This window comes from Piliocolobus tephrosceles, chromosome 20 (assembly GCF_002776525.5).
Source record: "Piliocolobus tephrosceles isolate RC106 chromosome 20, ASM277652v3, whole genome shotgun sequence".
Lineage (NCBI taxonomy): Eukaryota > Metazoa > Chordata > Mammalia > Primates > Cercopithecidae > Piliocolobus > Piliocolobus tephrosceles.
In genome coordinates this window covers 7,023,266-7,048,872 of record NC_045453.1, presented here as the reverse complement: position 1 = coordinate 7,048,872, position 25,607 = coordinate 7,023,266, and the positions used below count along the sequence as shown (strand labels likewise).

The 25,607-nt window shown below is 42.5% G+C and overlaps 1 protein-coding gene and 1 pseudogene across 1 annotated transcript in view; one reads left to right on the top strand and one right to left on the bottom strand.

Annotated features, from left to right (window-relative positions):
• ASIP (agouti signaling protein) overlaps positions 1-25,607 on the bottom strand; it is a 98,504-nt gene that overhangs the window by 3,693 nt on the left and 69,204 nt on the right. The window contains exons 2-3 of the mRNA XM_023220455.1: positions 5,777-5,946; positions 3,417-3,478 (exon numbers count right to left, since the gene is read on the bottom strand). Coding sequence (XP_023076223.1) covers positions 3,417-3,478; positions 5,777-5,946 — 232 coding nt within the window. The remainder of the gene's footprint in view (positions 1-3,416; positions 3,479-5,776; positions 5,947-25,607) is intronic.
• On the top strand, positions 15,638-16,379 carry LOC111548232 (annotated as a pseudogene).

Genomic DNA, 25,607 nt, shown 5'->3' with positions numbered 1-25,607 from the left:
ACAACCTCCACCTCCCAGGTTCAAGTGATTCTCCTGCCTCAGCCTCCTGAGTAGCTGGAATTACAGGCGCGTACCACCATGCCCAGCTAATTTTTGTATTTTTAGTGGAGATGGGATTTCACCATGTTGGTCAGACTGGTCTTAAATTCCTGACCTGAGGTGATCCAAAGTGCTGGGATTACAGGTGTGAGCCACCATGCCTGGCCAACTTTACATATTTTTATAGTTTCCTTCTATTTATGGCAAGTGATACTAGTTTTCTATCATTATATACAATTGACCCTTGAACAGTGCAGGGGTTAGGGGCACAAACTCTTTACACACAGTCAAAAATCCTTTTTTCTTTGAGACAGGGTCTTATTCTGTTGCCCAGGCTGGAGTGCAGTGGTAAGATCACAAGTCACTGTAGCCTTGATATCCCAGGCTCAAGCGAATCTCCTACCTCAGCCTCCTGAGCATCTGGGACTACAGGAGCACACCACCACACCCCAGTTAATTTTTGAAAATTTTTTGTAGAGATGACATTTCATTATGTTGCTGAGGCTGGTGCTGAATTCCTGGACTCAAGTGATCTGCCTGCCTCAGCTTCCCAAAGTGCTGGAATTACAGGTGTGAGCCACCGTGCCTGGCCCTCATATTATTTTTGACTCCCAAAAGACTTAACTACTAATAGCCGACTGTTGGCCAGAGGAAAGCCTTACTGATAACATAAACTGGGGATTAACACTTTTTTTATGTTATATATATTATATACTGTACTCTTATAATCAAGTAAACTGGGCATGGTGGCTCATGCATGTAATCCCAGCAGTTTAGGAGGCAGAAGCAGCAGATTGCCTGAGCTCAGGAGTTCAAGACCAGCCTGGGCAACATGGCAAAACCTCGTCTCTACTAAAAATACAAATATCTGCCAGGCATGGGGTGCACACCCATAGTCCTAGCTGCTTGCGGGGCTGAGGCAGGAGGATCACTTGAGCCTGGGAGGTTGAGGTTGCAATGAACCGAAATGGTGCCACTGCACTCCAGCCTGAGTGACAGAGCGACACCCCATCTCTAAAAAAAAAAAAAAAAAAAATCAAGTAAGGTAGGGAAAAGAAAATATTATTAAGAAAATTATTGGATAAGTAGAGATTGATTATAAGAAAAGAAAATATAAGGAAGTAAAAATACATTTACAGTACCGTACTGTATTTATTGATACCATAAGTTTACTTCATCTGTTTACAAGATGTATTGTCTGTCTGAAATAGTAAGCAGCCGAAGCTGCAGAGCTCCACCTATGGTACCACCTACTATACAATGAGAAAGGATTCTTTTTTCAATCTTTTTCAACTTGAAAGGGCTGATTTGGTGCTAACATGTCCTTAGTGCCGTTCTAACACTTTCTAATCTGCCTTTTTGCTTGAATCAAGCAATTCAAGCAACTTTTTCTTGTAATGTCATGACTCTTCTCTGCTTCTTGGGAACACTTCCAGAATCACTAGTAGCACCTAGTATGGGCCTTTGGTACTACTCAAGGCTTACAGTATTGCATTAAACACATTTGAAAATACACGAGAACCTTGAGGGATCACATTTTACTGCAATATATGATTCACTGGTGAGACTCCTTGTGCAGAGATGATTAGCTCACAGAGCGTTTTAAGCACGTACTCACAACACCAGAGCACGCTGCAGTGGCACCAGGAGGTAGCTTCACAAATATGATGGTAGTACAGTATGTACTACAGTTGTTTATGCAGTTATGATTTCATACTGCATCTTTACATTTGGTTATGTTTCTATTTTGAATGGCATCATGTACTGTCTGTGTGTTGTATATGTTTTGGGCAATTTTAATTTTTTATAATAGATTTATGTATATTTTATGGTAGCAAGTGGTAAAATAGACTAGTATCTACATATATTTTATGCATTAATGACATACTTTTTTTCATTTTAAAAAATATTTCTAGGTAACAAGATTCACCTGTTTTTCCTAATTGTCAGTCTTTAAAAAAAATTTTCCAATTTAAAAAATCAGCTGGGCATGGTGGCTCACCCCTGTAATCCCAGCACTTTGGTAGGCTGAGGCAGGCAGATCACCTGAGGTCAGGAGTTTGAGACCAGCCTGGCAAACTTGGCGAAACCCCATCTCTACTAAAAATACAAAAACATTAGCTGGGCATGGTGGCATGTGCCTATAATCCCAGCTACTCAGGAGACTGAGGCATGAGAATTGCTTGAACTCGCCAGTGAGGGTTGCAGTGAGCCAAGATCATGCCACCGAACTCTGGCCTGGCCAACAAGAGTGAAAACTGAAAACTCCATCTTAAAAAAAAAAAAAAAAAAGAAGAAGAAGAAGAAGGCTGGGTGCAGTGGCTTACGCCTGTAATCCCAGCACTCTGGGAGGCCGAGGCGGGCAGATCACAAGGTCAGGAGATCGAGACCATCCTGGTTAACATGGTGAAACCCCGTGTCTACTAAATATATAAAAAATTATCCAGGTGTGGTGGTGGGCATCTGTAGTCCCAGCTACTCGGGAGGCTGAGGCAGGAGAATCGCGTGAACCTGGGAGGCGGAGCCTGCAGTGAATCGGATCGTGCCACTGCACTCCAGCCTGGGTGACAGAGCGAGACTCCATCTCAAAAAAAAAAAAAAATAAAATAAAATAAATAAAATAATCAATGTATAAGTGGACCCATGAGTTCAAACCCATGTTGTTCAAGAGTCAACTGTATTTTTTAAGTTTTAATTTTTTTTGTTGTTGTTTTGAGACAGAGTTTCACTCTTGTCACCCAGGCTGGAGAGCAATGGCTCAGACTCACTGCAACCTCAACCTCCCGGGTACAAGCAATTCTCCTGCCTCAGCCTCCCAAGTAGCTGGAATTACAGGTGTCCACCACCACACCTATTTTTGTATTTTTAGTAGAGACGGGGTTTCGCCATGTTGGCCAGGCTAGTCTCAAACTCCTGACCTCAGTTGATCTGCCCACCTTGGCCTCGCAAAGCGCTGGGATTATAGGCGTGAGCCACTGCATCTGGCCTAAGTTTTAATTTTAAATAAATATGTTAAATAAATAGGTGGAACTCAGATATGGCAAAAGTTGTAAATGTGGTTCTGAAATGACTGAGGTTTGGGAAACACCACATTCATCCAAAAGTATGAGTGATGGTGAAATTTCAGGCAGGGGCTAACTAGAAGAGGAAGCTGCTTTTCATAATCTATTTTGCTCAGTGGACTTCAGCTCCCTGGGCTTCTGTGGGTGTCTGGCTCAGCGCTGAAGCCAGGAAGTCTTTAGTAGCTTTCAGTTTCTTTTGTTAATAAAGGCCTGAAAAATCTCTCATTTAGTTCCTAGCCAGAGCTTGGGGGTCCTCCTTCTGTAAGTCCAGTCTCACCCCAACAGTGAGAACTCCCAGAACTTCCCTGCCCTTACCTTAGAAGATCTCTTCTTTTCTGCTTCTGTTCTGCTGATAAGTTTGGATTTCTTGTTCAGCGCTTCAAAGAGAGACAAAAGGAGGAAAGTGAGATGTTTCTGGGGACGTTGAGTTGCAGTGAAGTGAGAGGGGCAGAGGGGCTCGGGAAGTTGCCAGGTGGGGGAGAGGAGAAGCAGCGTGCCGGGTGAATCACACTGTAGGCCGCAAGCCAGTAGGTTCTTGTCAGCCCGGATGGTGACCTGGAGCCAGGCACTGATAGCAACGTGTCCTCTGAGGGAGGGCAAATGGGATATCCAAGCAGGCACTGGGATCTGCCTGTGGTGCTCTTGTGTGGCCTGGTCCCTCTACCTAGGTGAGCTTGGGCCACTCAGAGTCACCCCAGGTGCCTCTTCCTTCATCTCCGTTGTGGCAGGTGCAGGAACATTGTGAAACTCAGAAAATGGACTCCCGTCTTGCACACAGATGCACCTGTGTTTCCTATTTTCCATTCCTCAGAGCTTTGGAGCCAGGGAGACCTGATTTGAATCCTGACTCTGCCAATATAATGACTATGTGGCTGTGGGTAACTTACTTATCTTCCATGAGACTCAGTTTTTTCATCTGCACAAAAGATTCCATAGTATCTGCCTTGCAGTATTGTCTTGAGGATAAATGAAGTCTGCTTATAAAGTGAAAAGTCTGTTACACTGAAGAGAAATAAATATTGATGTTCCTCTACTTCCCTGTCTGATATGTGTAGAATATCCTCTTTTCTTTCTTTCTTCTTCTTCTTCTTTTTTTTTTTTTTCTTTTGAGACAGAATCTCACTCTGTCACCCAGGCTGGAGTGCGGTGGTGCAATCTCAGCTCACTATAACCTCTGTCTCCTGAGTTCAAGTGATTCTCCTGTCTCAGCCTCCCAAGTAGCTGGGATTATAGGTGTGCACCACCACGCCTGGCTAATTTTTGTATTTTTAGTAGAGATGGGGTTTTGCCATGTTGGCCAGGCTGGTTTCAAACTCTTGACCTCAGGTGATCTGCCCACCTCGACCTCCCAAAGTGCTGGGATTATAGGTGTGAGCTACTGCGACTGGCTGATTATTTATTTATTAAAAAATTTCTTTTTTGAGACAGGGTCTGTCTGTCACCCAGGCTGGAGTGTAATGGTGTGATCACAGCTCACTACAGTCTCAACCTCCTGGGCTCAAGCAATCCTCCTGCCTCAGCCTCCCAAATAGCTGGAACCGTAGGCATACACCACCATTCCTGGCTAGTTTTTGTTTGTTTGTTTTTGAGACAGGGTCTCACTCTGTCACCCAGGCTGGAGTGCAGTGGCACAGTCATGGCTCACAATCATTGTAGGCTCAAACTCCTGGGCTCAAGTGATCCTCCTGCCTCAGCCTCCCAAGTAGCTAGGACTACAAGCACATGCCACCATGTCTGGTTAATTTTTGTATTTTTAGTAGAGACGGGGTTTCACCCTGTTGACCAGGCTGGTCTTGAACACCTGAGCTCAAGAGATCTGCCCACCTTAGCCTACCGAAGTGCTAGGATTACAGGTACATGCCACCACGCCTTGCTAGTTTTTAAACTTTTCCGTAGAGACAGGGTCTCCATATGTCACTCAGTCTGGTCTTGAACTCCTAGGCTCAAACAATCCTCATGCCTCAGCTTCCCAAAGTGCTGGGATTACAGGCATGAGCCACCACACCTAGCCTCAAATATCCTCTTTTCCTAGCAAAAGGCAAGGTAGTAAGGGATATTAGTTTTGAGCTTAGGTTCTGGAGTTAAGCACCTGATTTTGAATTCTGGCTTTGCCAGTTAAAAACTGTGTGATCCATGCTAGTTACTTAACTCTCCTAAGCCTCAAGTTCCTCAACTGTGAAATACAAATAAAGACCATACTCGCCTCACAGTGCCTACCACACAGTATGCCTATGATTATTATCAGGTGAAGTCAAACCAGATCTCCAATGCCCCTCATATTTTCCCCTGAGTCGTCATTCCCAACCCTGACATGACAGGACTGGTCCATCCTAGCCTTGCATATGTTCTGGAGCATTTCCTGAAGTTTGTTACTGTTGACAGGAGTTCTGTGATTCATTAAGTTTCAGAAATGCTATGTTAAACAAGGTTTAGCAAGTGTCTTAACTTCAGGCCTTTCAGAGGCTCTACCATATGCTAAGCTGCATATTGGATTGGTGGCATGCAGGGCTTTCCCAAACCAAATGAGTCAAGGGACACTATTCTCCCAGGATTATTTCATGGAACGAGCAAGAAGGAGCTGTCCATGGCAGTGGATCCTGGTAGCACCCTGGGAAGCATGCTTGATTTCCTACAGCCCCTCTCCTGGGCCAGAGCCCAGAGGCTAGGTGACTTACCCACAATAGAGACAGAAGGGAAATCCAGTAGGTTCACAGAGGAGTTGCTTCTCAGGCTCCTGTCATCTCGGAGTTTCTCCTCAGGTGGCAGGTGGCTGTAGACAGTGAAGAAGCAGAGGAAGACCAGCAGGGTGGCCAGGAGTAGGCGGGTGACATCCATCCCAGGAGGCCTGAGTGGGACAGAGAAGGTGGTCAGATGGGTGGGTCAGGGTAATGGTAAGAGGCCTTCTTGCTTTCTTTGTGCTTCTTTGGGCTCGTGTTGTGACTCTGTTAGGCAAGTGTCCTGGTGGAGTCGGAGGGTTAGCAAGGCTTAGGATGGGGAAGGGGAATTGATGAGGGAAGAAGAGAGAAGAGAGATGGGAAGAGGAAGAAAGACTAGGAACAGGAGATTGGAGCAAAGATAAAAGGAATGCATTGCACTGGTCTCTGCTGTCCAGAGGGTGGTGTGTTGGCTGCTTCTGGTTTTTTTTAATGTCTATGGCCCCAGGAGACCCTAGGCCTGGGCAGAGTTGTTGAAGGGTCCCCAGTAGGGCCTCACAGTAGCAGAGGTTTTATTAAGGTGCACAGAATAAGGCTAATAAATTAAGAATCAGTGAGAAAGATGCAGAGGTAAGTGGCTCCTTCAGACAAGCCTAGATGTTGGCTCATACCCTAGATTCCCAAACCCAGAGAGAAGGAATGCAGGTATAGTTTGTGTCAGGAGGATGGACCTGTCAACGTAGGCCTCCTGGATTTATGTATTTATTTATTTACTAGCTGGAATTTTTTTTTTTTTTTTTTTTTTTTAAAGACAGAGTCTCACTCTTGTTGCCCAGGCTGGAGTGCAGTGGCACAGTCTCGGCTCACTGCAACCTCCACCTCCTAGGTACAAGCAATTCTCCTACCTCAGCCTCCCGAGTAGCTAGGGCTGTAGGCACCCACCACTAAGCCAGGCTAATTTTTGTATTTTTTGGTAGAGACGGGGTTTTACCACGTTGGCCAGGCTAAGCATTTTATATTTTCTAACTCTTTTTATTTTTTTTGAGACAGAGTCTTGCTCTGTGAGCCAGACTAGAGTGCAGTGGCACGATCTTGGCTTACTGCAACCTCTGCCTCCCAGGTTCAAGCGATTCTTCTTCCTCAGCCTCTGGAGTAGCTGGGATTACAGGTGCCCACCACCACACCGGGCTAATTTTTGTATTTTTAGTAGAGATGGAGTTTCACCATGCTGGCCAGGCTGGTCTTGAACCTCTGGCCTGAAGTGATCCACCAGCCACTGCCACTGCACCTGGCCTATATTTTCTAACTCAAGCTCATATAGTTTTTTTTCTGTTGTCATTGTTTGTTTTTAGACAGAGTCTCACTCTGTCACCCAGGCTGGAGTGCAGTGGCACGATCTTGGGCCACTGCAGCCTCAACCTCCCAGGTTCAAGCCATCCTCCCACCTCATCTTCCTGAAGCTGGCACTACAGGCATGTGCCCACATGCCTGGCTAATTAAAAATTTTTTTTTTGTAGAGATGAGGGCTCACTCTATTACCCAGGTTGGCCTTGAACTCCTGGGCTCAAGCGATCCTCCCACCTCAGCCTCCCAAAGTGAGCCACCACTTGGCCATATTTGTTCATTTGTGTGTATATATTATATATATGGCATCCCCCTTCTAGGATATTAACTCCTCAATGACAGGGGCTCTCTGCCATCCTTTCCAGCTTTATATTTTCTCACAGGAAGTAATGAATTCCAGCCAAGCTTGGCTACTTCCTGGTCCCCATACGATGCTTGTCCTTTCCCACTGATTGCAATGCTTAGCTTGCTATACAAACATTTATTTACTTATCATTTGTCAATGGTCATCAAAGCCCTTAGTGACTACGGTACTCATTTGCCCTTCTCACATTTCATATGGCATTTATCCAGTCTGGGAAGTAAGAACAGTTTTTACATTTTAAAATGATGCTATTAAAAAAAAAGAATATCCAACAGAGATCCTATATGGTCCACAAAGCATAAAATATTTACTATCTTGCCTTTTACAGAAAAAGTTTGCCAACCCCATCTAGATTGTAAGAATCATGACGGATTGGAACAAGAACATCATGTTTGCTCCATCAATATCTATTAACCAATGGACCACTTAATTATTTCTTTTCTTTTTTAAGATGGAATCTCACTCTGTTGCCCAGCCTGGAGTGCAGTGGTGCGATCTTGGCTCACTGCAACCTCCGCCTCCTGGATTCAAGTAATTCTTCTGCTTCAGCCTCCCGAGTAGCTAGGACTACAGGTGCCCACCACCATGCCTGGCTAATTTTTGTATTTTTTGTGGAGACAAGGTTTCACCATGTTGGCCAAGCTGGTCTCAAACTCCTGACCTCAAGTGATCCGCCTGCCTTGGCCTCCCAAAGTACTGGGGTTACAGGTGTGAGCCAACTATTTCATCAGGTAAAGATATTGATGACGTTTATTAAAAGGCTAATGTGCCGATAATATTTCTCATTAATTTATCAGATTTCAGATTTGTTTTAGTACAGGACTGGGTCCTAGTAAGACAAGAGCTAGGACTGGTAAGCTTGGATTGTGGATGCAGAGGAAAAATCTACATGATGAATAGTTATAATGTTTTGAAGCTTATTATTATACCATGCTGTCTAGAATTCATAAAGATTCAATACAGAAACATTTGGAATATAAATATGAAATATTTGTAAACTAGATAATATTTTAGTTACATAAAATTAAATATATATTTAAAATTTTTATTCTGTATCATTGACCTCTTCCAAAAGCAATGTTGTATTTAATTTTTAGCTTCTGATTGTTGCTAAAAAAACCATTTTTCAAATAACAGCATCTAGCTTTAATGGGTATTAATTAGGAAGGCAAATCAGAAATAAATTCAACCCGGCTGGGCCGGTGGCTCACGCCTGTAATCCCAGCACTTTGGGAGGCCGCAGCGAATGGATCACCTGAGGTCAGGCGTTCGAGACCAGCCTGGCCAACATGGTGAAATCCCGTTTCTTTTTTTTTTTTTTTTTTTTTTTTGAGACAGAGTCTCGCTCTGTCGCCCAGGCTGGAGTGCAGTGGCCGGATCTCAGCTCACTGCAAGCTCCGCCTCCTGGGTTTACGCCATTCTCCTGCCTCAGCCTCCCGAGTAGCTGGGACTACAGGCGCCCACCACCACGCCCGGCTAGTTTTTTTGTATTTTTTTAGTAGAGACGGGGTTTCACTGTGTTAGCCAGGATGGTCTCGATCTCCTGACCTCGTGATCCGTCCGCCTCGGCCTCCCAAAGTGCTGGGATTACAGGCTTGAGCCACAGGGACCTCCGCCCAAGAAAGCCAGGGTATTGTCCAAGGCTTCCCCCAACTGAGACAGCCTGAGATATGGCCTTATGGGAAAGGAAAGACCTTACATCCCCCAGCCTGACACCCGTGAAGGGTCTGTGCTGAGGAGGAGCAGGGAAAGAGGGAGGCCTCTTTGCAGTTGAGATAAGAGGAAGGTTTCTGTCTCCTGCTCCTCCCTGGAAATGGAATGGCTTGGTGTAAAGCTGATCATTCTCATTCGTTCTATTCTAAGATAGGAGAAAACTGCCCTGTGGCTAGAGACAAGATATACTGACAACAATACTGCTCTGTTGCTCTTTGCTACACTGAGATGTTTGGGTAAAGAAAAACATAATCTAGCCTACATACACATCTGGGCACGGTACCTTTCCTTGAACTTATTCATGATACAGATTCCTTTGCTCACATGTTTCCCTGCTGACCTTCTCCCCACCTGTTGCCCTGCTATACTCCCCTCACTCAAATAGTAAAAATAATAATCAATAAATACTGAGGGAACTCAGAGACTGGCACCAGTGCGGGTCCTCCATATACTGAGTGCCGGTCCCCTGGGCCCACTGTTCTTTCTCTATACTTTGTCTCTGTGTCTTATTTCTTTTCTCAGTCTCTTGTCCCACCTGATGAGAAATACCCACAGGTGTGGAGGGGCAGGCCCCCTTCATAAGAGGATGGGACTATATGACTTAGTATAGAGTATGAGGCACAGAGTAGCAACTTGACAAAAATTTGTGAAATGAAAGAAAGAATCTACCTGCTATCCTTAAATTCTATGAATTCTATGAATCCTGTCTTAGTCTATTTAGGTGACTATAACAAAATATCATAGACTGGGTGGTTTCTAAACAACAGAAATTTATTTCTTACAGTTCTGGAGGCTGGGAAGTCTAAGATCAAGGTGCAGGCAGATTCAATATCTAGTGAGGGCCTATTTCTTCATAGACAGTCATCATCTCTCTAATTTCACAAGGTGGAAGGGGTTTCCCTTGGGCTTCTTTTATAAAGGCACTAGTCTCATTCATGAGGGCTCTGCCACCATGACCTAGTCACCTCCAAAAGGCCCCACCTCCTTACACTATCACCTTGGCAGTGAGGATTTCAACATCTGAATCTGAGAGGGCATAAACATTCAGAACACAGCAAATTCCTCATTTCCGATTCTTGCCTCCCCATCACTGTGCCACTGGGCAGCTTAAATAGTTACACAGAGAAAGATTTTATAAGGGCCACTTATTATACTTCCTTAAGAGCTGAAGAATTTACAAATGCATAAGTGTGACTGAATCTGACTAAGCCTGGAAAAGAGGGCATGGAAAGTCATGGAAAGTTTGTACAAGCCCACTGCAATTGTATTTTTTTTTTTAATTATTCAACACTGACATTTTATTTTCTGAAGTTTTATCATTTTTACAAAACAAAACAAAATGAAACAAAAAGCAGGTATCGAAATCAGCAAAGAGTTTATAGAATTTCTGCACCAGTTTGCGCATAAGTCAGTGATTACAAAACTGGTGTCCAATGTAAATACTAATCACAAGCTGACTTCCTCCTTGGTCAGGTGGTTTGTTTTGGAACTACTGGATATTTATAACTTTTTATAAGCACCGGTCATTTTTTGAGAACTGATTTGGTTTGTCCAACAAAGTAAACAATTTTTTGCTGTGTGGCAGTTTCTTTTTTAAAAAAACACTGAGCTAAAACACAGATGTGTATTTGTTTGGATCTGAACCAAATCTTCTGAGATCCCAATTACCCTGAAGAACACTGAAGACATTTATGGGGCATATTAAATAGTATCTTAAATACTAGTTGTATGCCTCATAATGTCTAAGGCAGCTATTATATTTCTAAAGAAAGTAGCATTTCATTCAGAGGCTGCCCCGAGTTTGAATTACACCATAGTTTTTCTTCCTTTCTGCAAATCATTCTTTCTGATTGACAGTTTTTTTCCAAACAGAGCCATATTATTAGAACAAAAGTTTGATGTTCATGCCCAACAAGCTCTGATATTTTATGGATACATTTGTATAGAGCAAGACTTCTTCCTTTGAACCCTGGGTGACCACAAATAAATTGAGAGGCCATGATTATTGGATGCTGAGAGAAAGTAGCACACTTAAACCCACAGTACAGATAATCAGGAGGCAAGCAGAAACAAAGCTAGAACTTGGTAGTGGTATTCACCCACCACTGATTCCAAAAACATATTTTGCTTAAATAAGGGAAATATGGTCCAGTTTTGCAATGTTAATAGCTGCTAGTCTCTCATATTTTTTATAAATATCATTTCCCGACTAGCAGTGAGCTAGGAAACTAGCCTCAAATTCTGACCAAATCTCTCAGTATTAGGTAAAAATAACACAAAACAAAACAAAAAACCAGCCAATAGGGGTTAAAAATTGCACAATTAAACTTGAATGTAAATTATACTATGTACAGACTGGTATAAACATCACTGAAACGGCTTTGAAAGGATGAAACGTTTATATTTTAACACAATTTCTTCTATATTATCCCAATTTTCATTAAAGGAAAACTGATATGTAATTTTCTTCTTTACAGATATGAAAAAGCAAGAAGGCAAAGCTGAGAGAAACAGATGCTACCCACAGGGCAGCGGTGGCATTTGGTTGTTTTGGTCTTTGTACCAGCAATTCCCACTCCCGAGGCAGATTTCCACTTCCTGCCAGACTACACGGTTTTTCTTGCAGTCAAGACACGAACCATGGACCCTACTCCTCCAGCAGCAAGTGCCTTTGCATGCCATTGCAGTAACACAGCACTGCTATTGTCAGAGGGGCTCTCAAATCCCTTATAAATACACTTCATTAGGAGATCCACACCATTCTTGTCCAGAGATTGAACTGCCTTTTCAATATCATCTTCAAAAGAGATGAGCACCTTCAAGACAATGCTGCCTGCCCGGTCCCTCACTGCCTGACTCTTGGTGTTGATAGGGAGGTGCTTCAGAGCTGCCTGTGGGGCAGCTGTCATGTTTCCTTGCCGCAGGCAGGAGTCCACCTCGCCCTCGTCGGGCCCGGCCTGGCCGTTGCCCCCATCTTCTTCTTCGTCCACGAACTTGTTCTCGTCATATTCATCCACATCCACCTTCCAGAACCGGGCCGACGACACTGTTCTTCGACATCCCAATCCCTACCAGCGGCAAAGGCCTCTTTTTTTTTTTTTTTTTTTTGAGACGGAGTCTTGCTCTGTCACCCGAGCTGGAGTGCAGTGGCCGGATCTCAGCTCACTGCAAGCTCCGCCTCCCGGGTTTTTACGCCATTCTCCTGCCTCAGCCTCCGGAGTAGCTGGGACTACAGGCGCCCGCCACCACGCCCGGCTAGTTTTTTGTATTTTTAGTAGAGACGGGGATTCAGCGTGTTAGCCAGGATGGTCTTGATCTCCTGACCTCGTGATCCGCCCGTCTCGGCCTCCCGAAGTGCTGGGATTACAGGCTTGAGCCACCGTGCCCGGCCTCTTCTTGGCGCTGCCTCTACCTCAGCAAGCCGAGCCCAGCAGCCCACTGCCCGGCGCCTGATTCACTTCCCTCTTCCACTCTGGGGCTCCAATTGTATTAATAGCAGTGAGTGTGTCCCTCATGAGTGGTAACAGCAATGAGGGTTTGTACGGGTGCAGTGCAATTGGTTGATGTAACCCAGGAGTCTTGTTGATGTGTGTGCACACATGTATGTTAATATGTAAGATCTCTGCTTGAGGGAATATAGGAGACAACAGGGTCGAGATCATCCCTGAGTAGGGTACACTCAGCGTCCTGAGTATGCACTGAGGGAATCCCCTTAGCGACAGCACTGGGGATAGCATTGTATCTTAATCCTTCAGGGTTAAGGCCTTGTTCCCCACAGCAAAGGAAAGGACTACAGTCTCCCAGTCATGTGGCATGACTAAGTACCTATTGGGACGGAGGTGTAGCGAGAGATGAGAACGGAAGAGGCAAAGGCACCTCCACCTCCTGGGTTCAAGCGATTCTCCCACCTCAGCCTCCTGAGTAGCTGGGATTACAGGCATGCACCACCACCATGCCCGTCTAATTTTGTACTTTTAGTAGAGATTGGGTTTCACCATGTTGGCCAGGCTGGTCTCAAACTCCTGATCTCAGGTGATCCACCCGCCCCAGCCTCTCAAAGTGCTGGGATTACAGGCGTGAGCCACTGCACTCGGCCTTTTTAACTTTTTTGAGATGTGGGCTCACTGTGTTGCCCAGGCTGGCCTGAAACTCCTGGCCTTAGGTAATCCTCCTGCTTCAGCCACTCAAGTAGCTGGGACTATAGGGGCACCACTGCGCCTGGCTTCCCTTTTAATTTTTATTTTAACATTGTTTTAGTATTTTTTGTTTGTTTGTTTAAGCAGCCTTCTTGAAGACAGTGAACAGTGTCAGCTGCTGACCACACTAGGTGTTCATGAGGCACAACTCTGACAGCCTGCCCTGGGCTTTGCTAGTGACACTAGTCAAGGCAGCCAGAGTGTCTGGGTAGCCAGCAAGCTGGCATTGGAGGGGAAGTGACTAGGCTCAGTTAGTCATAATAGTGGCTTCCACCAGCCCTGCCGAGCACCAATGGCCAGAGACCTGGGGAGTCTGGGTGAGGTTCATCCCTATGAAGAAAAGTGAACAGAAATCAAAAAGTATCAGCTGGACCCCAGCATGGAGGAGCAGCTGCAGACTTCAGCAGACTCATTCAGGTTAGTGCAGATGAAGGCAGGCTTTCCTTTGATCAGGCTTTTGAAACAAAGCATATACTTGGGAAGAAAGGGAAATGATAGCAAGAAGGAATTCTTGACCTCGAAATTGTCTGCGAAACATTGTGCATATGTGATTTTTCAGGGAGACAGTCCATAGCTTTCTCTGGGTCCATAATGGCTTCTCTGGCCCTGAAAAATCTCAGAATGTTTGTATATGATATTCCTATAACCTACATGTGGCTCATCCACAATCACAGATACATAAGGGCAGGGGAGGTGGTTGATTTCTTTCAGTTTAGGTAGTAGTAGTGTAGTTCTACAGTGGCGAAAGTGTCTTGTTGAAAGGGGCACATCATTCTAGACTGGTACTGGTACAGAGTATATTTTAAAAATGTAATACCGAAACAAATTAAAGATTATAAAAAGTGGCTGGGCACGGTGGCTCAGGCCTATAATCCCAGCACTTTGGGAGGCTGAGGCGGGTGGATCACGAGGTCAGGAGTTCAAGACCAGCCTGGTTAACACGGAAGATTGCTTGAGACCAGGAGTTTGAGACCAGCCTGGACAACATGGCAAGACCTCATCTCCACAAAAATTAAAAAAATTAGCTGGGTGCGGTAGTGCATGCCTATAGTTTCAGCTATCTTGGGAGGCTGAGGCAGGAGGATCACTTAAGCCTAGGAGATCAAGGCTGCAGTGAGCTGTGTTTGTGCCACTGCATTCCAGTCTGGGGAACAGAGTGAGACCATGTCTCAAAAAAAAAGTCATATAAGAAAAAGCATTGGCAGGGTGCAATGACTCACTCCTGTAGTCCCACCATTTTGGGAGGCTGAGGCGGGTACATCACGAGGTCAGGAGTTCAAGACCAGCCTGACTAGCATGATGAAACCTCATCTCTACTAAAAATACAAAAAATTTGCTGGGTGTGGTGGCATGCGCCTGTAATCCCAGTTACTCAGGAGGCTGAGGCAGGAGAATCACTTGAACCCGGGAGGCGGAGGTTGCAGTGAGCCGAGATCACACCATTGCACTCCAGCCTGGGTGACAGAGGGAGACTCTGACTCAAAAAAAAAAAAAAGCATTATATAATGTAATAATCATAGCTTTCATAATAAGATGGAAACCTGCTTCAATTGAGGACCATGTGAGGTAAATATCAATTTAAATCAGTCTTTTCTAAAAACGGCTATTTAGGAGAGAGGCATATATGATGTTAAACACGGCAGGGTACATTGGCTCATGCCTGTAGTCCCAGCTACTTGAGAGCCTGAGGCAGGTGGCTCACCTAAGCCTGGGAGGTTGAGGCTGTGGTGAGCCATGATCATGCCACTGCACTCCAGCCTGGGTGACAGAGTGAGACCCTGTCTCAAAATAAAAAAAACCAAAAAAACAAAAACAAAAACACAATAATGACAACTCAAACTAAAACAGAAAAACCTAAAAACATAAAATGTTAAACTCACTAGATTTTTAAATTAAAGACAGGAGTACAAAACAGGCAGAAAAGGAAAGGAGAGAGGAGAAAAGTACACAGGAAAAGAAATAAATAGAAGAGTTGTGGGAATTGGAGTTAATCAGTAAAGGGAGCTTCACGTTTATCTGCAATTTTAAAAAATATAAAAGATGAAGGCCCGGCACAGGGGCTCATGCCTGTAATCCCAGCACTTTGGGAGGCCGAGGTGGGCAGATCACTTGAAGTCAGGAGTTCAAGACCGACCTGGGCAACATGGCGAAACCCCATCTCTACCAAAAATACAAAAAATTAGTCAGGCATGGTGGCATGTGCCTGTGGTCCTGGGAGGCTGAGGTGGGAGGATTGCTTGAGCACAGAGGCAGAGGTTGCAGTGAGCTGAGATTTCTGAATCCGGTGGGGCTGATTGCAAAGGAGACCCAAGGAACAGTGCTAAGTTAGATGCCGATTACCCACTTTAAGTCCTTTATTGTGGAGTCTGTTCATTACCAACAGAGTAGAGTACTGTGAATATATGCCTGATGTTGCTCATTGTAGACAATGGTGAGAGGAGAATTTTCCAAATGAACTTGCAAAACTTACTGTAGAAAATTCACCCAAACAAGAAGCTGGAATTAGTGAGGGTCAAGGAACAGCAGCGGAAGAAGAAGAGAAGAAAAAACAGAAGAGAGGTGGAAAATGCCAAATAAAACAAACAAAAAGACCATACCACAAAAGGTTACTATAGCCCAAATTCCCAGGGCAAAGAAGAAATATGTGACAAGAGTGTGTGGCCTTGCAAGTTTTGAAATTGATCTTAAAGAAGCACAAAGATTTTTTGCTCAAAAATTCTCCTGTGCTGCCTCAGTAATGGGGAGGATGAAATTATCATTCAGGGAGACTTTACAGATGACATAATTGATGTCATTCCGAAAAATGGCCAGAGGTAGATGATGACAGCATCGAAGATCTTGGAGAAGTAAAGACGTGAATTTGAAAATTTGTCTGTATTTAATGGCCTGAACTGGGAGTTGATATGGCCAAAGGGAGGCATATATATATATATATTTACTGTAGTGTGTGTGTGTATATATATATTCTATGGTAAAACTGTAGACTGCCTTTGTCCTCGGCATTTTCACTGTTCTGTACAAGTTAATTGCCAAAGTCAAATAAACAGGGAGACTGTCATGCTCATGCATTAATAGAATTTAGCCAAATAAAAAATTTTGGTCAATTGCTGGGCGCGGTGGCTCACACCTGTAATCCCAGCACGTTGGGAGGCCAGGATGGGCAGATCATGAGGTCAGAAGTTGGAGACCAGCCTGGCCAATATGGTGACACCCCGCCTCTACTAAAAATAATACAAAATTTAGCCGGGCATGGTGGCGTGCACCTGTAGTCCCAGCTACTCAGGAGGCTGAGGCATGAGAATCGCTGGAACCCAGGAGGCGGAGGTTGCAATGAGCCAAGATCGTGCCACTGCACTCCAGCCTGGATGACAGAGTGAGACTCCGTCTAAAAAAAAAAAAAATTTTTTTGGTCATTTGGTACTGACTTTCTCTTTCACTCTCTCTCTTTTTCTTTTTTTTTTTTTTGAGACAGAGTCTCACATTGTCGCCCGTGCTGGAGCGCAGTGGCACGATCTCAGCTTACTGCATCCTCCGCCTACCAGGTTCGAGCAATTCTCCTGCTTCAGTCACCTGAGTAGCTGGGAATACAGATGCCCGCCACCATGCCCAGCTAAGTTTTGTATTTTTAGTAGAGACAAGGTTTCACCATGTTTGCCAGGCTGGTCTGGAATTCCTGACCTCGTGATTTGCCCACCTTGGCCTCCCAAAGTGCTGGGATTACAGGCATGAGCCACTGTGCCCGGCCTGACTTTCTTTTTCTCTCTTTTTAACTATATTTTTTGAAAAACCTGGTAGACTTTTTATAGGGAGCATTTTTGTTGATTATTCTACTGATCTAAAGCTGAGTGATTTTTTAAAAGAATTTGAATTTGGCTTCCTAACCAGTAATATGTCTCCTTGCTTCTTTCATGTGATAGTTTTGAGATTGGTGTGAATCTAATAGATTTGTGGTTGAATTTGCTTTGTTGTTACAAAGTACACCCTATGGGCACAATAACATACTGTTGGTAGGAGTTGTTTGATCTATTCTGGAGATTATTTGGTAAAGTATACTAAAAGCCTTAAACCACATATGTGCACTGTTTGAACCAGTAAGCCACTTCTTTGACATTAGAAGACATTAGAAGAAATAACCAGTCTTGTGTAAACCTTATGGATGAAAGTATTGATCACAATATTATTTATAATGAAAAATTGCAAATATTATAAATTAACAATTGGAAAATAGTTAAAAAAGTGATGGTACATTGTGTGGTAGAATATTATGCATATGTTTAAATAATCGTATTTTCTAAGATTACTTGGAAACATTTGGTAATGTTAAGGTGGGGCACCCCAGATACATTTTAGGCATTAATCATCATCATTGTTCTGAGTGGAAGGTCATTCAGAGAGGCTAGAGTTTCTTATTCTGGCTATAAATTAAGTGAGTAAAATTCTGCTAACCAATTAAAAATACTGTACACCCATGCTCAATATATAGTCCTGGAAATAGCAATTGAAACATCTCTTCTCACAAGACAAAATGACAGTTTTAATGATGCATTAGGTGAATTTAATTAACTTTAAATCAGACGCTGCAAAGTGGAAGGAAGACTCGTGGTATTCTAAATTGCTGTGAGCACTTCTAAGAAACTTAGAGCCTATGAAACCATTGTTTATTGCCATGCAAATTATAATCTTGAATGAAGGGTTTAAAAAAAAAAAAAAACTTAGTAAAATGTAAAGTATTCGAAAGATGTAAAATTAAAACATGAAATTCTGCGTTAACTATGAATTTTACTAAATAGAATTACTTTTGAAGCACATCTATCCACTGAGACTATCTGGTATGTGTTACATATGTATCCTGTTGGTGCTGGAAGATGTCTGTGTGCCCGTATCATCATGTGCTCCACAGTTCTTAGCAAATGCAGTTTCAATCCATAGATAGCCAGCAGTGGATGTTACTATAGGAAATGCGGGATTAAAATTGTCCTTGTGTAAAAAAAAAACAGAATAATTTTTTTCTTAACAACACTAAAATTATTTAACCTCTTGGGCTGTATCTACATACACATACACATACCGATTTCAGTATTGTGACTGCATTGGCTAGTCTAATTGTTATGCCTAACAGATGTCAAATTGAATAATATTTTAATGGGTGGTTTGAATCTTATGTAGACAGCCTACTTCAGAACTCTTCTTTGAGACCAAGAACCATATAGCAGGCTCAGACTGTCTGCGGGGCCCTGAGTTAGAATTTGAGAGAAGACTTGAGGCTGTGTCCCTTCTCAACGGACAAAATGACAAGACTCCTTCAGGCAGCTGTTTGTCAGTGTGAAATCTGTCTTCCTGTTCCACTGAAACAGGGGTCAGAGTCCAGGGTTCCTAGCTGTTCATTCCCACAGTGTACAAGGAATACAATGCTGATAGGCGATGCTAAATGATTGTTTTAGATCTCCTGACATCATTCCCTTTAGGCTGTTTTATCTATCATTACTCAACAAAGACCTTAGTGGGTATAATATTGATTTTGTTTATGCTCTCCAGAAATCACTTCTCTGCATTTTCTCCTTCTCAGTAATCACGTCTTTTGATTTCTGAATTCCTTTACCTGGGGTGCATTGTGCACAAGCACTCATTAAGCATAGCTGAAGCTGAGCTGATAGTCTGTGACAGCTCTCAACAACTTTGCAGCAGAAGGAGGGAAGAGGCTTTGATGTGAGGTGGAATTTTCTGCAGAAGAGGATTAAGTCAGAACCAAGGAGGTATAGCTGAGCAAATCTTAAGAATGTGTATGCATTAGTTCTATTTGGAGAAAGTAGAAAAGGTTTTGAGACAGACATTTATGAAAGTGTTTTTCGTTTTGTTTTGCTTTGTTGTTTGTTTGTTTGTTTTTTGAGTGGGTCCCAGTAAGGCATCCAAAATAACCAAAGAAAACCCAAAATGACTGGCTGGGTGCGGTGGCTCATGCTTGTAATCCCAGCACTTTGGGAGGCTGAGGTGGGCAGATCATCTGAGGCTAGGAGTTCGAGACTAGCCTGGCCAACATAGTGGAACCATGTCTTTACTTAAAATACAAAAATTAGCCAGGCGTGGTGGCATGTGCCTGTTGTCCCAGCTACTCAGGAGGCTAAGGTGAGAGAATCGTTTGAACTCATGAGGCAGAGGTTGCAGTGAGCCAAGATCATGCCTTTGCACTCCAGCCTGGGCGACAGAGTGAGACTCCGTCTCAATAATAATAATAATAATAATAATAATAATAATAATAATAATAATAAAATAAAATAAAAATTTAAAAAAGAAAACCAAAAATGACTTCAATATGCCATCCCATTTAGCCTCTTTAATCTCCTCCAATGGAAACAGCAGAACAAAATGTTCCATATCACTGAAGCACAGCAAACTCACCCACAATTGAAAACATTAACCTGAGCTTCCTTTAATGGGCATTACAATGTGTGAAAATGGATATCCAAACATTTACAAAGGAAAAGGAGAGTCTGCAATAAATGGAATTTTGGTCATCTGTTTCATCTCTAATAAATATGAAATGAACAAATGCTACATGTGCAGACCTATCCCCAAATCCTAAATTCTGCTCTGTAAGAGTTATTAGAAATCTAAAACTACAAGCAACTTTCTGAAGACATTTAAAGAAACACTAAAGTGTGACTTTGGGGTCAGGGTTGATATTTAGGAGTACTTCTTTCTTAGATATACATATACATATATTTACTTATTTATTTACTGCTAGGCAATGGAAAATGCACAGAGTAAAGAGAAAGAAGCCACTAGTTAGCAAAAGATCAACTGCTTTTTTCACTGAACTCTTCTTAACCACTCTGACCCACAAAAGTGAATCAAAAAAATCTGTTTAACTTTCCAAGAAAGGAGGAAAAACTGTTAAGTTCTTTAAACTTTCCAAAGTAGCAGCAGCCTCACTCATTCTGGAAGCAGATTAAAGTTGCCATCTAAACTCATATGCTTTCCCACAAAGAGCCCAGGCCAAGGAACTTCCTTTTTCAACTTGCAGCAGTGGAGATTTGCTGCTTACTTGTCTATAACTTCAAATACAAGAACAGGAAAACAGCCAATCATACTACAAAATTATTTCAAACTTCAGCACATCTCCCAGGCAGGAAGGTTCTTACAGACCCACAGTGAAAAGAAGAAATGTTTCATCAACTGAAAGACAGCTGTAAGCAGATCAAGAGAGGTTTTACAAAAGAAGCAAAAGTAAAGGGTATCCTTTATTTTACAGAGGGGCTCTCTAGCAACCCAGTTCATATAAAACTTAAACTTAAAGAAGAAAATAGAATCTCTGTAGGCGGCAGAAGAAAAGAAAATTGTTTCCTCCTACTTACAGTGCAAGTGACTATCCCTCTAAGGGTAGGCAGAGCAGAGGGTCTTTCCTGTCCTTGGATAGCAGAGGCAAGGCGTGTTGCTGTGAGACCTTTTAATTAGATCCCAGTAACTCCCAGCAGCTGGCTTCCCCATCTCATCTCTTTGCTTTCAGCCAAGCAAACATCATGCCTTCATACTCATTCTGGTTGCCAGAAATCTTGTGGTCTATTCTTCTATATTTCTTCCCATTCCTTAGAATTGGAATTGATGTTGACATTGAGGTTAAAAGGGATTGGAAAGGAAGTGGTTGCATCAGGGATACTCCATGGGCAAGTTTAATGAGAATTTAATTCAGAATGGATCCCAAGAGATGGACTAAAACTTAGTCTAGTTGAGTTAACCTAGAAAAACAAGTCCTGCCAAAGAAGGGTCTAATTCAGCTTCTTTCAGAAATTCCAGGTGAGTTAAGGAGAAATTGGTGGAGAAGCTAAGAAATTGGTGGAGATTGCCAAGGCCCAGCCCACCTTATTAGTAAAATCTCGTTGGGACTCTTTTTTGCAGGAATATTGGTCTCATAATTTTCAGATTTCAGTTGAAGGGCTGTACTTACGTGGACTCAAAAACTATGACGCTGCAGTTCTTTTATTCTCCTTACTCAGTTGGCTTTTCCTTGGATCAACTAGAATTTACAAGGTTATGTGAAAGCTGATCATGCATACTGGGTCATTCTTGTCATACCCAACTAAATCAGAGTCTAGGGGCCAGGAGGGAAGAAGTACTTGGGGCACAGCACCTGCTCCATGAATTAAATTTTTCACAAACCCAGCTGCTAAAATGGCCCTGCTGTAACCCCAACAGCAGTTTAGTAGCTGCTGAAACATGACTCAAGCCTGTAATCCCAGCACTTTGGGAGGCCGAGACGGGCGGATCACGAGGTCAGGAGATCGAGACCATCCTGGCTAACACGGTGAAACCCTGTCTCTACTAAAATACAAAAAAAATTAGCCGGGCGTGTTGGCGGGCGCCTGTAGTCCCAGCTACTCGGGAGGCTGAGGCAGGAGAATGGTGTGAACCCGGGAGGCAGAGCTTGCAGTGAGCTGAGATCAGGCCACTGCACTCCAGCCTGGGCGACAGAGCGAGACTCCGTCTCAAAAAAAAAAAAAAAAAAAAAAAAAAAAAAAAAAAAAAAAAAAAAAAGAATAGTTTTGCCTACCACCATCACTCACCAATCAGAGTTTGCCAGCTCCCAAATGCTTCCTTTTTTTCTATTTTTCCCCCTTCTTTCCAAATGCTTCTTTAGTGCCAATAAGCTTTCTTTCAAAACAGTATACAACATTTCTCTAATAAAACTCCCAACTTTCTTTCTGTTCCTCAGACACACTGAAGACCAACTGGTTAATGTGTATGCCTCAAACTGCAATCCTTGTTCCAGAATAGAATGCTTTAAAGTTAGAGATTCATCACTGTTTTATTTTGACTTCAACAGTCACAATGTATTGCTTCCTGGATAATATGGAGCTTAGAGGCTCTGCAGAGGAAAGTAGATTAATATGGGCCCTGCAATAAACATTGTTTGTTTTTGATGTGATGAGTGTAGAAGGGTGGGATAGGAGATGACACACCCCTACATTGATTTATCCTTATTTCTAGGAACCAATTTCTCTTTGGTGATTTGTAGAGACAAGGGCAACTGGAAAGTGAATAGGGAGTCAGGAGATCTGGATTCCAGTTTAGGCTTTGTTACTTTCTCTCTGATCTTGGATAAGTCACATAAACTGTCTGAACACTGCTATCTCATCTACCAACCACACTGGGCTGAAAAGAGGATCCAATGAGATAATGTAGACACCTTGAAAACTGTGAAGCATTCCACAAATGTGAATGTTTTCCAAATTTTAGTTCATTATATGACCCACCAAGTAAGGCTTTGGATAAATAATTTGATTGGGAGGCCGAGGCAGGCCAATCACCTGAGGTCAGGAGTTCGAGAAGAGCCTGGCCAACATGGTGAAATCCCATCTGTACTAAAAATACGGAAATTAGCCAGGTGTGGTGGCAGGTGCCTGTAGTCCCAGCTACTTGGGAGGCTGAGGCAGAAGAATCGCTTGAACATGGAAGGCAGAGGTTGCGGTGAGCCGAGATCACGCCACTGCACTCTAGTCTGGGCAACAGAGAGAAACTCTGTCTCAGAAAAAAAAAAAAAAAGAAAAGAAAAAGTATTTGAATGTGGGGTTGGGAGGAGAAGAGGAACATACGGAGTCTGATGGATATTAGGTGGTGGGATGGGGGATGGGAGTGGAACTAAGTAGAAAAGAAAAAGCAGGGAAAGAAAGCAGAAAAGATATCAAGTTTCTAGAGAAAGACTTGGCCCAGGTGTCTTTGGGGGCTTATATTATTCCCTTAGAAATAATTATCCAGGAAAGTATTCTGGGAAGATGGCAGAGTAGGAAGCTCCAGGATTCTGTTTCCTTACCTAATCAAAACTTATACTGGCAGAATCTGTAACTATTTTAAAGTCATGGAGTCTATTGAAGGCTTGCAACTTCTAGGGGAAGGCTTGGATGGCAAAGTGTCCTTGGCACAGAGATAGCCTATAATAATAAAAAAGAAACAACAACAATAACAAAAAACAGTAACAAAATAAAGTAAACCCTGAGGAAAGGGGAGAACCTGGTTTCTAGAGTCATCACATCATTAAACTCAAATGTCTAGTTTTCAACCAAAAAATCACAAGGCATACAAATAAAAGAAAAAATATGGCACATTCAAAGGAAAAAAAGTCAACTGAAACTCTAAAAGTCCTCATGGCAGACCTACTAGACAAATACATTAAAACAATTATCTTAGAGATACTCAGAGAACTAAAGGAAGATGTGGGGAGTGAAAAAAAAAAAAAAAAAAAAAAAGAACAAGTAAAAGGAAAATATCAATAGAGATATGGAAAACCTAAAAAGAAACCAGATAGTACAATAACTTTTTATAGTATTGTTAGTACAATAACCAAAATTTAAAATGCACTAGAGGGATTCAAAGGCAGATTTGATTAGACAGAAACTTTGGAGGCCACAGGCTGTGGGCCAATAAATTCAAAGTTCTGAAAGAAAAAACTGTCAACCAATTATCCTATATCAGATTATCTCAATTGATTCAGGAAAAGCATTTGACAAACTAACACAGTTTCATAATAAAAAACACTCAACAAACCAGGAATAGGAGAAGACTGCTTCAACATAAAAAAAGCCAAAAGCCACATATGAAAAACCCACAGCCAACATCATACACAATGATGAAAGAATGAAAGATTTTACTCCAACATTAATAACAAGACAAATATGCCTGCTTTCACCACGTCTATTCAAAATAGTACTGGAAATTCTACCTAGAACAGTTAGGCAAGAAAAAGAAAGCAAAGGCATCCACATTAAAAAGGAAGGAGTAAAATGATCTCTGTTCACAGATGATACGATCTTAAATGTAGAAAAGCCTAAAGATTCCACAAAACACTGTTAGAACTAATAAATAAGTTTAGCAAAGTAGCAGGATACAAAGTTATATCAGTTACATCAGTTACATTTCTATATATTAACAATGAACAATCTGAAAAGAAAATTAAGAAAATGATTCAATTTACAAAAGCATCAAAAGAATTAGGAATTAACGTAGCCAGGGGGATGAAAGATGTGTACAATGACAACTATAGAACATTGCTGAAATAAATTAAATAAGACATAAATATAAGCAATCTACAGATTCAATACAATTCCTATCAAAATCTCCAGGAGGTTTTTTTGCAGAAATAGAGAAAAAAATCCATTCTAAAATTTGTATGGAATCTCAAAGGACCCCAAATAGCCAAAACACTCTTCAAAAACAAGAATAAAGCTGGAGGACTCACACTTCTTGATTTCAAAACTTAATACAAAGCCACAGTAATCAAAACAGTGTCTTTACTTGCATAAAGACAAACATGTAGAAAAATGGAATAGAATAGAGAGCCCAGAAATAAACCTTTACATGTATGGTCAAATGATTTTTGACAAAGGTGCCAAGGCCATTTAATGGGAGAAAGAAGAGGTTTTTTCAACAAATGGTACTAGGAAAACTGGATATCTACGTGCAAAACAATGAAGTTAGACTCTTACCTAACACCACATACAAAAACTTACCCAAAATGAATCATAGACCTAAATGTATTAACAAGACCTGAAACTATAAAACTCAAGAAGATTTTCCCAGGCAAATAATTTTCCTCCACACTCACCTTATCTAGAGTTTCCCAAAATTCTTCAGCTGCCTTTGTATCAACACTTGCATACTCCCCTCTCACATTCACATTATATAATGCATAATGATTTATTTTTAAGATGGGGGTCTTGCCATTTTTCCCAGGCTGGTTTCAAACTCCTGAGCTCAGGCAATTCTCCCACCCCAGACTCCCAAAGTGTTAGGATTACAGGTGCGAGCCACCATGACAGGCTGAATAATGATTGTTTTTTATTTTTTTGAGACAGAGATTTCACTCTTGTTGCCCAGACTGGAGTGCAGTGGTGCGATCTCGGCTCACTGCAACCTCCGCCTCCTGGGTTCAAGCGATTCTTCTGCTTCAGCCTCCCAAGTAGCTGGGATTACAAGCATGCACCACCATGCCTGGCTAATTTTTTTTGTGTAGTTTTAGTAGAGACAGGGTTTCACCATGTTGGCCAGGCTGGTCTCAAACTCCTGACCTCAGGTGATCTGCCCGCTTCAGCCTCCGTACTGGGATCGTAGGCGTGAGCCTTTGCGCCCGGCCATGGCCATAATTCTTGAGTCATTTAAACCACCTAGAGCTAGCAGTATATTCAACATCCTAGTCAGGTTTAGCCTTTTCTGTCTTTCTTTCTTTTCTTTCCCTCCCTCCCTCCTT